Here is a 12,781-nt window from a genome sequence, read left to right on the forward strand (position 1 = left end):
CCTGTGAGGTCTCAGGATCAAAACTGCCCTGGTCCGCCCACCACGTGGCCGGACCTCGCAGGGCGGAACCGAAGACTGCGAATCAGGACCGTCCCAGACTCTAAAGCCCAGTCGGCGAGGGCGTCCCCGCGCCCGCCAGTGGTTGCAGCCTCCACCAGTTACCTGAGGCTGGGATTCAGGAGCCCGCCCAGGGGCAGCTGCCTCTGCCACCAGCTCCGCCCCGCACCCGGAGGCGAGCTCCTGGCTGACCCCGCCCACGCAGGCCCAGTCCCGCCCAGCAGGGCACGCCCCCGGCCCCGCCCTTGGCTCTGGATAGCCCGCCCCACCTCCTGCAACCTCCCGATTGGGCGAGAAAAGAAGAGGGCGGGCACCGACTGGAAAAGTCGCGGCTGCCCGCTTGGGCGCCCCCTCGCTCTCAGGGTTCAGTCCCGCTAAATCCTGCTGGAGCTGGTCCCCACCTGCTCCACCACCCCCACCCGCGAGTCTCTACTTCTCCCCTTTTCACGCTTCAACTCGTTAGGGACGGCCTCCCTGACGGCTTCCACGCTCCCTGTGTGGAGAGGTTTACTGGTTAACAATCTGTGAGCGCCAGGAGGCTGGTCCAGGTACCCTCAGGATCTTGTTCCTGGCAGAGCACGGAGCAGACGGACGGCGTGCCAGGCACGGAGAAGTGAACGGATGAGCGCCTGTGTGATCGCGCCGCTCTGTGGGCAAAGCTGTGTGTCAGTGGGTGACTGTGTATGACCACGTGAGTGTGAGATGGATGTGACAGATGGCACGCTGAGAGGATGTAATCGTGACGCTGTAGACAGAAGGAGAGATAGGAGACTGCACAGAAGCATACGTGTGGCACGTTCTTTGCTGATCCTGGGCCGGGTTCCTTGGCTCTTCTGCAGCCACCGGAGAAGGACGATAAGAGGCACAGGTGTCCCACTGGCCACCCACAGGCTGCACACAGTTATAGCTGCCCATTTGTGTGCCCGGCTGTCCTCTGTACGTCTCAGCCAGTTCTACCCTCTGTTCCAGAGGGTGACTCAGCTTGGAGAGGGGCGGGGTTGAAGACTTCAACCTCTGGGCACAGGGGAGGCAGGCTAGGAAGGTAGGGTAAGGTCCATCCAACCCTTCTGGGGTTTAAGTTCAGCTGCCGACCCACATATTCCCAGACAGAAGCAGGCTTGCTGGTTCACCAGCAATGCTATTGTTGGCATGTTGATTATTTTGAATTAAAGTCACTTAAAAAATGTCCAATGCAGGAGGGACATTCTGACCCTCCTCTCTGTCTCCCTGAAAGCAGGAAAGAAATCTCTGTGAAAGGTACACTCCTTGAATCTGGAGATAGGACACCCTTATCTCCAGGGATAGGGAATGTAGGCCGAGAAGCCTCTATAAACCAGCTTTGTTACTTCTTTTAATTGACTACCCCCAAGCCCAAACTCTGTTTGTTAATAGATTCTTTACTAATTGAGCATCCAAAATATGTTTTTGTCCTGTCAAGTCCTCACAAATTTATTCTTTGTCTAAAAAGTATAAAAGCTGCCTGCTTTGGTCACTTCTTAGGTCTCATTTCTATGAGACCTCCTTGCACACAACTAAAATTTCTTTTTCTCCTGTTAATCTGTTTTGTGTCAGTTTTATTGTTAGTCCAGCCAAGAACTCAAGATAGGGAGAGGGGGAAATTTCCCGCTCCCCAATACTATGTTACAAGATAAACCACATTCGCCATCCCCTCCTCTACACATCCTGCCCCTTTTGGCCATGGAACCTACATCCTGATTCACTCATCTCAGCCACCAGACCCTGGATTTCCCATCAATCCCGGTGATCATTTAGCAGGAGTAATGACCCCTCTCAATGACAGTCCCACCTGCCGGCCCTGTGTGGCCAAGTGCTCTGCTTACCCAGACTCATTCAATCCTAAAACCAAGTGCTCTGCTTACCCAGACTCATTCAATCCTAAAACCACTTTCTGAACTAGGTGTTACATCATGCCCATTTTACTGATGAGGAAACTGAGTCACAGATTAGCCACTCAGCGGCCATCTAGTAAGTAGCCTATGTCCTCAGCCTTCTCAGGCTGCTGGAGCACTCCCTCCAGCTCTCAGTCCCGAGCAGTCCCACACTTGGCTCCAACTCTCACCTCACCTGCAGCAATGCCAGCAAACAGGACGTGTCACTCCCCAGGTATGACAAAAATGCTTTTTTTTTTTTATTGTGCCTCTGAGATAAAATGAAAGGTCCCAACTGGGTCTAGCCCTCTGGCCTCTGCCCTCTAAGCACAGGGGCTACTGCCCTGGCACGGACTTGTCCAGACTCTCCAAGTTCCAGCCAGGCCTGGGGCCTGGACAGTGGGTGAGCTCACAGTAGATGGTCAAGGAAAGCAAGAAGTTCGAGGTGGAAGTCTTGTGGCTTGTGGAGGTAGCAGGCATGGCCTGCATTGCGCAACTTCACCGTGGAATGGTTGGGCAGATGGCGGAGCTGCCGCAGTGACTCCAGAGCCAGGGTGCGGTCCAGCTCCCCATACAGGATGAGAGTCGGGGTCTGCAGGGTAAGGCAAGGGGCCATGATCCTGGGGCCTGAGGGGGACTGACCCTCAAGCCACCTCCTTAGGATATCTTCCCGATACACCCCATCTCTTCCATCCACATCAAGGATAGGGCCATGTGTCCTCCAAGTACAACCTATGTCTCTTCCCCCCATGACCCAAGCCAGGGACAGGAAGCCAGGACTTTCAGAGACCCTCCTCCCAATACCTTCACAGCCTGGAATTGTTCCTGGGTGTAGTTCTGGGTGGAGGCAGGTGCAATGGGCACAAATCCACGCAGCTGGTGGTGGCCTCGCATCAGGAAAGGCAGGGCATAGCGGCCACTCAGTGAAGGGCTCACCAACACGGCGTTCTGCACATGTAGGTCCTGCAGCACTCGCTCCAACAGTTCTGCCCGCCCTGCCTCTGTGCTTGCCTCCTTTGAAGGTGCCGAGTTCCCAAAACCTGGGAACAGCAGAAGGCACCAGCTGAGGGAGGCTGGGGAGGTGGTCAGGACTTCCTGCTCACCATAGTGGTCAAAGAGATGGGGACCAGTGGCACATAACATCTGCTACCCCCAAATCCCCAGAAGTTATGTTTTTGTAAGGTGATAGGGCTGTTAAGAAAACCATCTTTCATTCATTATATTGGCAAAACTAAAGATTGATAGGGACCTCCCTGGTGGTCCAGTGGCTAAGACCTTATGCTCCCAATGTAAGGGGCCTGGGTTCAATCCCTGGTCAGAGAACTAGATCCTGTGTGCCGCAACTAAGACCCAGCACAGTCAAAAAAAAAAAAAAAATTGATAATACAGTGTTAGGGAAGATGAGGGAAAACGGATACTTTCATGCATGACTGATTGGAGAGTAAATCCATATAGCATTTTTGGAGGGTAAGATAATATTTGTCAAGAAATTTTAAATGTGTGTCTTCTGACAAATCAATTGTCCCTGATGGCTACCCTAAAGAAATGATTGCCCATATGCTCAAAGAAGCATGTTCAGGGGCCTCCCTGGTGATCCAGTGCTTAACACTCTGTGTTTCCAATGCAGGGGGCATAGATTCCATCCCTGGTTAGGGACCTAAGATCCCACATGCTGTGTGGCATGGTGAAAAAATAAAATAAGCAAAGAAAAAAGAAAAGAAGAGGCATGCCCAAAGATGCTTCAGCTTCCTTACTTGAGCATTTTGACTGACACTGAAAACCCTAAACCAGCCTACACAGCCACTGGTAGAGGAGCGGCTAAGTGAAATCTGTTCATCCCTCCAACAACACACATTAGGATAAGGGAGGGTTACAGTGCCTGGCATGACCCATGAGACACGGCAGAGGGGAAGAAAACCAGGTTGCGGAGAGATTCGCTAAGCAGGCAGGACACCAGTCATGTTTACAACCCCCACCACAGGACCCTACATCTCTAGGTCTAAAAGCCCCCTGAGGATCTGGCACCCTCAAACTGCTTAGAGAAGTGACAGGGAAAGAGAAGTGGCATGGGTCTCTGAGAGGGGTCACTCCTGGTTGATTTTTTAATGACAAGGATAACAGCAAGAAATCATTTGTATAGCTGAAAAAGACATAAAGCTACCTAGTCTGTCATAACAAATACAGTGAGATCTCCCCATGTGGTCTTTTGAGAGGCAGGTCATGTTTCTAAGTGCTCTGTGACATACAACAATCCACACTGTAGCTTTCAAGGTAGAAAATAAAAACAGCTTTTCGTGTTGCCCCTTTGTGTTGTGACTTGCCACTGCCTGTCTAGACCCTGGGGTGCAGATGCTCCCCAGCCACACCTTAGGGCTTTCCTATCCCTCCAGTTCTACCCTCTGACATTCTGTCCCTTTGTCCCTGCTGCATGTTACCTCCCTGGACCCAGGGGCGGGGGCTCACCTGGAAGGTCAAGGGCCACGGCTCGGTAGCCTCTCTGCGCCAGCAGCTGCAGTGTGCCCAGCTGCTCCCACGTCCGAGAGCTAAAGGCCTTTCCATGGAGCAGCACCACATCCGCCCTGTGGGTACACCGGGGAGTGCGTGTGTCCTGGGAGTTGTTTCTTCCAAGGCTTCTCCCACCGCCCTCCCAGGCCCTGAGCACTTTGAGTTGAGTCCCACACGGGGACTCTCCTTGGGCCTAGTCCTTCCACTACACCCTAGGGTAAGCACCTACCTGTGGGCCCGGTGGAATGGGAGCACCTCACGGTAATAAATGGGGGAGCTGCCAGGGGTGAGACCAGCCAGGATCGTGACATTGGAGTCTCCCCAGAGCCAGGAGGTCTGCTCAGGGGGTCCTGGCAGCCCCACATATAGCAGCAGCATGAACAGCAGGCCCAGGCCCAGGCCCAGCAGGGCAACCTGGGACCGGCTCATGGAGCTCTGTACCACAGTCTGGAGGAGAAGAGGAGATGGAGAAGAGGGTAGAGCTGAGTCCCCATAAAACCCCCTCAAATCCCACCCAGGAGTTTCCAGCAGAGGCAAAGCTCAGCCCTTGCCCTTTCCTCTGCTCTGGGCAAGTGTCTGCAAGTTCACACCCAAGTATTCCACATGCCAGGGTAAGGGCTCAGATACCCCATAAGTGTGAGGAGCATCTGAGATGTCCCCCTGGCATCAGTGGCCACCACCATCCTTGTGCCAGCTAAAACCACTTCCACTCATCAAGGACTTATGACAGCCAAGCCCTGTGCTAGGCCCTTCACATGTAATGACTCATGAATCCACACAAGAACGCTAGGGAACAGATATGATTATAGGTTTCTTAATAAAAGAGCAAACTGAAGCTCAGAGAGGTAGATTTTCTTGCCCGATGTGCAGAGTAGCAAGTAGCAGAACTGACGCTTGAGCCCAGGGCCGGCCTCCCAACTGCCAGGCCACACTAACTTTGCCAGGAAGGAAACTGGCGCTGGGAGGTGATGGATGAACTGGTGGTTGGAGGGGTGAGGGTCATCAAAGGTGAAAGAGCAAAGGGCAAAGCAATGTCCCACTAAGGGCATGTTTGCAAACAGTTCTGTTTATCAGACTGCATCCAATAATGCTAAAATCAGAATGGGATGGCAATATTGAATGTTCTACCCCAACTGATATTAAGTGGGAAGAGAACTCGTGGAGAATATCCCTGATGGAGAAAGTGCCTAGGCCTGAGTATGGGGCTAGCAGGAAGCATGGCACACTTACAAATGGAAAGGGCAGCAGGAGGCTGGAGCGACAAATGCCTCCTACCCCCCAGCTTTTACGCCAAGTGACCTGTTTCATGGACTCCTCCAGTCTGAGTCTTTGCCAGCCCAGAAGACAGGTCTCAGGACCCACACCCAGAGCAGTCAGCCCTGACTTTGAGACTCCTCTGCCAATTCCTGGCTGTGTACCTTGTTTGTCAGTAAAATGGAGAAAATGACTTTGCAGCTGCTCTCCCAAGCCTTCTATGAGGTTTCAGTAATACAGGGGGCCTGACCAAGGGCTAGCCTATCATCATTTTTTGGGTCTAGGAATCCTTGTTCCTGGATTCCAGTGAACATGTCTTTATTTAAGTGCCTGCTGGGCACTGGCCCTAGATCTGAGCTGAGAAATCACCTTGGACCTTACCCACCTCTCCCAGAAGTTTTGGGGATGTTTCCCAAGCCCCCAGCCCCAGTCTCCAGGGTCAGGTGGTGACTGGGCAGTGGCAGCCCCTCTGGAGCAGAACCAGGAGCTGCGTGGAGGAATACACTCCTCTGTTCTTTCTGCCCACCACCAGCCTCGGATGCAAGCATCCAACACATCAGCCTAGGTTCCCACCAAGCAGAGTATCCAACGCTGAACCTCTCCTGTGGTGGGCCTGGGGCACCTCTCCAGGTAGGGAGGAATGGGACTGCAGCCGTTGCTATGGCAACCCAGGTAGCTGGGGCAATAAACAACAGTATGCTACAGAGATGGAAGAGGGGGAGAGGAGGCACTGTACCCAAATGAGGTCCTCGGCATCCGTTTCAACAATGACACACAGGTGTACAGACATGCACACAAACTCTTGTCCCCAAACACTTTTCCTTTGTACAGGCTAGTCCCTGCATGGACACACAGCCTCCTTGCACATGCACGGGTCTGTGTACAATCGATACCTTGAAATACACCCTCAAAATCACACATACATCAGTTATCAGGAAGGCAGATGCACAGGTACACACACACACACACACGCTTTTAAAACCATATGCAGACCCTCATATCTCAAGCACACAGTCATACACACAATCCTAAAACTACACACGTACACAAGAACATGTATTTGGAGGTACAGGCAGGCAGACACCCAAACACAGAGCTTCAGAAATACACATACATACAGGTAGATATACACCGTTAAAGCCACACAGTAGACATACACAGACACAAGCGGGCAGATGGACTGACATACTGCCCCCCCCCCCCGCCCCCCGCCCCGGCGCAGGCACACAGAGCAACGGACACACATCACACACACACCCCCCCAGGCCTCCAAGAACACACTGCCAACAACTGAGCGGGTGCACACACGTGACAAAGGGACACAAACAAGCACACTGGCTGCCCTAGCCCGGCCCCTCCGGCAGGACTCTGCCCCAGGCTCCGGGGACAAGGGGCAAGGGGCGGGGCAAGAGTGGCCGCCCCGGGCAACCTGCTGGCCTCACTCGCCGGGGACACTTACCCACTTACCGGGCCAACCGGGATGACTGGACCCGCCACCGCTGGGCGGGCTCTGCTCGGATGCAACCAGCGGTCAAACGGCGCCGCGAGGTTGGCGCTGCTTCCACCACTCTGTGGGCCGCGGCGGTCACTAGGTGGCGGAGAGCCTCAGTGCGCTTGCGCAGTCCGCGCTCTCAGTCCCGCGCCTGGCAGCCAAGTTGCAAGGGACACTGGGGGGAGGCACCCCCAAAGCACAGAGGCCCGGCCCCACTTCCCACTGTCCAGATTTTCCAGGTTGTTTTTCGGCCTGAGAGCTGGGGCATAAAGAGAAGTCACCCGACTTCTTCCTACCAGCGGGTCTCCACCCTTAGTCTCCGGTCTGTATGGCAGGGTTAAGGATAAGGGTTGTCTTTAGGCCCACAAAGGTTGTCTTAAGGACCTAACGTCTGGAATGGAAGCTTCACTGTGTAACTGCCAGATATTAGTATTGTTTTGAAGCAGCCCCGGGCCTCTGGTCAGCCACTTCCCTGACCCTTGCACACACACACACACACACACACACACACACACACACAGACACGCATGCACTCAGCCAGGGCCCTGGTGGCCTCTAGGCTCCTTCATGTCTCTATAAGTCATCTATCCTGGTTAGTGACATGTGACCAGCTCCGACCTGTCCCTAGCCTGTGTGGCCAGGCCTGGAACAGGGAGGATAGGGGGAACAGGCAGCATTCCCTCATTAGCACTCTGTGAAGCAGGCAGCACCACTCCCACTCTACAGGCAAGGAAATATGCTCAGGGCAGTTGGGAAATCGATCAAGGCCAGACACTGGCAAAACTTCGCATTCTAATCAGTCTGGCTTCCGCTGTGTTCCAGACTGAAAACTCTGGGCTTGGGCAGCTCAGTCAGGGGATGAGAGGGGGCGGGGGAGTGGGGAGGGAGCAGGAGCGATGAGACCCCAAAGGAACCCTTCTTCTCAAGATAAACCATATGCACCTGGGGCAGGTTGCTCAGGGTCTCTGGGTCCGACCCAGTCTGGGGTACAAGGGGTCGAGGGGCGTGGGGAAACCGAGACCGCTGTGAGAAGATGGGTCTAGCATAGCAGCACCCACCTCCCTGCGACGGATTGCCGCCACAAGCGGGCGCCCTGGAGCACGGCCCAGCCCCCGCCCTCTGGCGGGCCACCTCCCTCCTTCCCCGCACCAGCCCCTTCCCTGCTTCCCCGCCCCGGCCCCAGTCGCCGTCTTCTCGCCTGCCTCCTCGCGCAGCTCCCCAGGTACCTATCCTCCGCCCTCCGACCCTTTCTTCCTTTCTCTAGTTAGACCCCACCCCCACCCACCGCAAAGTTTCTCCCCTTCTTATCTTGGCTCCCCAGGCCCCCTTACTAGGGTCTGCCCTCCTCGGCTTTTGCGTGCACCTTACCAGACCCTGCGATCCACAGCCGAGGTCCTCGGAGGGGAGAGAGCCAGAGGTGGCGGTGCCGGAGAGCGCGCCTGGCCTCGGCGACCGTGTGTTGGGCCTCAGCGGGCAGCGCGCTGAGCACCTCGCGGGCTTCGTCGGCCGGAACTCCAAAGCTTTTCCCCGCTCAGCGCTCCGGTTTCCGGCTCCGGAAAATAGATTTTTTTTTTTTTTTTCACTCCAGCCCCGACTCCTTTGGGACTGCGGTGCCAATCCATGACCTATAGCAATTCCTGGAGGAGGAAAACGCTGATAAGCAGAATAGTCAGCTACTTACTGTTGATACGTTTACTATGCTTACTGTGTGCTAGGCACAGGGAGTGTTTTACACGCCTGGCTTCATTTAATCCTATCTACCACCTAGGAGCTAAGTTCTATTGTATTATCCCCAAAGGTAGGAAAGGATAATAACAATGGGAACAATAATTGTCATGGGAGCCCCATGTATTGAGTTCTTTCCAAAGGCAGGCCCACTCAATTATCAGTTTGTTTGTTTTTTTAGCTCATACATTCTTGAGGTGGACATTCATGTCCCATAGTTCAGATGAGGAGACTAAGGCACTTAGGCAGTGGCAGAGGCAGAAATAACACCTATGTTTTCCTCACCCAAGGCGTGCGCCTAGAGTTCTGGGAGCCTCGTTTGCTGCTACAGGAGAGACCCCTGCCCTCTCTAGGGCAGCCTCCCTGCTCCACGTGGGCAGGGCGTTCTGTGGCACCAGCACAGCAGCAGGTATGGCGGGCGTGGAGCAGCGCGAGGGCGCCATCCAGGTGCAGGGCCAGAGCCTCTTCTTCCGAGAGGCTCTCCCCAGCGGTGGGCAGGCCGCCCGCTTCTCCGTGCTGCTGTTGCATGGCATACGCTTCTCCTCCGAAACCTGGCAGAACCTGGGCACGCTGCACAGGCTGGCCCAGGCTGGCTATCGGGCTGTGGCCATTGACCTGCCAGGTAACTCGGGGGGCGGGGGCAGGCTTCTGGACAGGGATTGTGGGGGCCTCACTGGGCACCCGGGGCTGGGGGACTGGGGGGATGTAGCCAGGCTGATCCCAGAGCTAGACAGGTCAGAGCGCACACTACAAGGGCCTTCAAGCTTCCCTAGTCCATCCAGATGCGGTCTGGACACTGCTCAGCTGCATCTGTGTTGCCTGGTGCAGTGTCTTAGTGTCTCTGAGCCTGTTTCCTTATCTGTAATGAGAGATAACCACACCCATTCTGGAGGATGGTTTTAATGGGAAAGCACTGAGATGCCCAATGTGAGTATGTGACCAGTACGTAACACAGAATAATTAGCAATCAGCAGATGGCAAGTAAAATGTTTTGAAAGAGCTGTAACCACCGGCCCTGTTGGAAGCCCTAAGAAGTGTCCACTGGCACCTTTGGGGGTGGCTAAGCCCCTGGTCATGATCCCACCTACAAAGGCCTAAGTTAGGTCCCGAGGGAGGGAAGGGCAGCGCCAGACTGCCAGTCATAACCTCAACTGGCAGGCTCCAGCCCACAGTACCAAGTGTGAAAGGGGCAGCATAGCCGACCTGCTTCCATCTCTGGCCATAGCTGGTATGGTTTCAGTGCCCAAGGGCGGGCCTCCAGGACGGGACAGGATTGGTTTTGACAGTGGGTTGGGCCGAACTTCCAAGCCAAGGCAATGAACTAATCCTTCTGCAGAAGGTAGGGACTGACTAACCACAGGGGAGATATGTGTGCAGAGACCACCCCTCGTCCCCTGTCCTGGAGGGCATTTACCCTGCCAGCCCTGGGACAGGTGCCTCTGAAGCAGTTAACTCACTTAATTTTCACAACAATCTCAAACAGCAGATACTTTTGTTACCTCCCAGGTGGGGAAACTGAACAGCGGAGAGAGGGCTAAGGGCACTTTCCCAGGTTTACATAGTAAGTGGATCACCGGGACTTGGATCCAGCCATGTGGGGCTTCAGAGCCTGATTCTTTGAGGACACTGTTCTGGTGGAGGTGGGCACAAACATGGAGGGAAATGGCTTATGCTTGCCACAGGTACAACAGACCTAGGTTTCTGTAGGAATAACTGCATGCATGTTGCAGGAACCTGACACAGAGCTTGACCCAGGAGGGCTTTCTGGAGGAAGGGACCATCTCTCTGCTGTCTTCTTACTCACCACCTTTGTCTCTCCCACACCTGAATCCCTGCAGGTCTGGGGCGCTCCAAGGAAGCCAAAGCACCTGCCCCTATTGGGGAGCTGGTCCCCAGCAGCTTCCTGGCAGCTGTGGTGGATGCTTTGGATCTGGGCCCCCCGGTCGTGATCAGCCCATCGTTGAGTGGCATGTACTCCCTGCCCTTCCTCACAGCCCCAGGCTCCCAGCTCCGGGGCTATGTGCCAGTGGCCCCCATCTGCACTGACAAAATCAATGCTGCCGACTATGCCAGAGTGAAGGTACCCCTGTGTGGGAGGCTGAGATGCCCCTGCCAGGAGCAAGGATGAGTCCATCCTGGGGCCCTGGGGGGGACTGAGTAACCAAACGGGTAGTTTCTGAGACGAGTTGAACCACAAATCTCTACCCTTGGGGTAAGCTGACAGCAGATTACTATGCCAAGCCCTGTGCTGTGTACTGGGGCAGACACAAATTTATGCCTTTCCATACAACCCCTTCACTGGGCCAGCTTGTCTCCCATCATTTGCAGTGACCCCAGGGAGAGACCAAAGTGATGGGGAGGGCTGGAGTTGATCTCCAGGAGGCTGGGTCTGGAATGGTAGGTCCCTGTTGACTCTGCCTTTTTCTTTCTCTAGGCATCAGTTCTTATCGTTTATGGAGACCAAGACCCCATGGGTCAAACCAGCTTTGAGCACCTGAAGCAGCTGCCCAACCACCAGGTGTTGGTCATGGAGGGGGCGGGGCACCCCTGTTACCTTGACAAACCCGAGGAGTGGCACACAGGGCTGCTAGATTTCCTGCGCAGGCTAGCATGAGGACCAGCCCTGCTGATGGGGATGGGCCACTTGCCGGCCCTGGTCTCGCTCTTGCTCATTCCCTCTCCTTCCCTTTGTGGGTTCCTTCTCATCCTGTACATTGCCACAGGTATGTTTATCTGGGTTCTTTTCTTTTAGGGTCTGTCGTTTCCTCTTCTTTCTCTTGAAGGGACAGGCTGAAGAGGTGAAATCAAGAGGAAAAAATTTTCAGGAATCAAGGGACATAATCTGGTGGAGGGTAATCCATTAGATGAACTTCTCCTATAAGTTTTCCTGCTCAGCTTTCATTCCTTCTGCTCTGCCCAGCTTCTCCCCACCTACCACCTCCTCCTTTGGCTGCTCTGCTGGGTAGCACAGCCCCTAACTCCACCTCTTAGGCCACAAAAATATACATACCCACATGCATGCTTACACATTAGTCATGTATGTTCCCAAATATGACCCTTCACTGGGCCATACACACAGCTCTGAGCTGACACTCACGGCAGCGTTGCATTGCACGCACAGACACACACTACTCTGCCACCACACAAGTACTTACACAGGCACATTCTGCCCTCCCCACCCAAGCAGCACCCCATGTCTGGGAAGGCAGGGATCCCATGAGACCAGGCCTTGCAGGAGACCGTCTACCAGGGTTAGGGTATGGCTAGCTCTGAACCTCACTAACCCACAGGTTGCAGCTGGCCCGAGATCACAAATGCTCCCAAAGGAGGGGGCTCACCACTTGACCCTCAGATCAGCTCCCCAGGCCTGGGTCTTCTCGGCCTAGCTAGTTTCCTGCTCTGAAGTTTGCTTGGTGGGGAGACCGAGAGTGAAGGTCTGTGAAATAAAGTGATGCAATTAGACCCGCAGGCTCTCGCTGTCTCCAGAGCGCCGCCCCTCCCCCGTCCCTTGGGGACCGCCACTGCGAGCCCCTCCCCCACCCTGGCGGGACCAGATGGTCCCCCTGCCCTTTGTCCACCCGGCCAGATGGAGGGGAAGGGAGATTGGATTCCCCTCCCCACCCCCACACACCCAGGTGCCAAGAGACTCAGCTGTAGGGGAGGTGGAGGTCAGTGGGACCAGGCTGAGCCGATTACAGACAAGGGGACGTAGATTTGAGTCCCAGGGGGCGCGTCGGCCTGGGGCGCCGTGCGGGGAAAGCGAGAGCTCGGGAACCGCCCAGCTCCCCCCCGCCTACTCTTATCCCGTCCCTAGTCGAGTACTCAACTACGCCGCGACCCTGGCCCGAAAAGGAATTCC

The 12,781-nt window shown here is 55.0% G+C and overlaps 2 protein-coding genes across 6 annotated transcripts; one reads left to right on the plus strand and one right to left on the minus strand.

The window, feature by feature from the left end:
* Nucleotides 1-2,058: 2,058 nt before the first annotated feature.
* Nucleotides 2,059-8,770, minus strand: ABHD14A (abhydrolase domain containing 14A). Of its 5 annotated transcripts, none has more exons than XM_068983220.1 (6): nucleotides 8,566-8,770; nucleotides 7,165-7,456; nucleotides 4,681-4,898; nucleotides 4,410-4,525; nucleotides 2,751-2,986; nucleotides 2,059-2,538 (listed from the first exon to the last, which is right to left on the minus strand). In XM_068983220.1, exons 3-6 carry the CDS (start codon nucleotides 4,878-4,880, stop codon nucleotides 2,356-2,358), a joined length of 735 nt encoding a protein of 244 aa, XP_068839321.1. In that variant the 5' UTR covers nucleotides 4,881-4,898; nucleotides 7,165-7,456; nucleotides 8,566-8,770; the 3' UTR covers nucleotides 2,059-2,355. The 5 variants fall into 5 exon arrangements, with proteins under 5 accessions (XP_068839321.1, XP_068839322.1, XP_068839318.1 ...); XM_068983221.1 differs by having other exon boundaries at nucleotides 7,173-7,348; nucleotides 8,566-8,769; XM_068983217.1 differs by having other exon boundaries at nucleotides 7,173-7,456; nucleotides 8,566-8,769.
* On the plus strand, nucleotides 8,381-12,363 carry ABHD14B (abhydrolase domain containing 14B). The gene is made up of 4 exons (XM_068983223.1): nucleotides 8,381-8,419; nucleotides 9,213-9,544; nucleotides 10,761-11,002; nucleotides 11,357-12,363. The coding sequence occupies exons 2-4, from the start codon at nucleotides 9,334-9,336 to the stop codon at nucleotides 11,534-11,536; spliced, it is 633 nt and encodes a 210-aa protein (XP_068839324.1). The 5' UTR covers nucleotides 8,381-8,419; nucleotides 9,213-9,333; the 3' UTR covers nucleotides 11,537-12,363.
* The last annotated feature ends 418 nt before the right edge of the window (nucleotides 12,364-12,781 follow it).

The sequence above is a fragment of the Capricornis sumatraensis genome, chromosome 10 (genome assembly GCF_032405125.1).
Source record: "Capricornis sumatraensis isolate serow.1 chromosome 10, serow.2, whole genome shotgun sequence".
NCBI lineage: Eukaryota > Metazoa > Chordata > Mammalia > Artiodactyla > Bovidae > Capricornis > Capricornis sumatraensis.

Coding starts and splice junctions, on each gene's coding strand:
- ABHD14B (XM_068983223.1), top strand. CDS start 9,334: ATGGCGGGCGTGGAGCAGCGCGAGGGCGCCATCCAGGTGCAGGGCCAG. Junction 9,545..10,760: donor TGTGGCCATTGACCTGCCAG/GTAACTCGGGGG, acceptor GAATCCCTGCAG/GTCTGGGGCGCTCCAAGGAA. Junction 11,003..11,356: donor CCGACTATGCCAGAGTGAAG/GTACCCCTGTGT, acceptor TTCTTTCTCTAG/GCATCAGTTCTTATCGTTTA.
- ABHD14A (XM_068983222.1), bottom strand. CDS start 4,880: ATGAGCCGGTCCCAGGTTGCCCTGCTGGGCCTGGGCCTGGGCCTGCTG. Junction 4,526..4,680: donor CCATTCCACCGGGCCCACAG/GTAGGTGCTTAC, acceptor GTGTACCCACAG/GGCGGATGTGGTGCTGCTCC. Junction 2,539..2,750: donor AACAATTCCAGGCTGTGAAG/GTATTGGGAGGA, acceptor CTTACCCTGCAG/ACCCCGACTCTCATCCTGTA.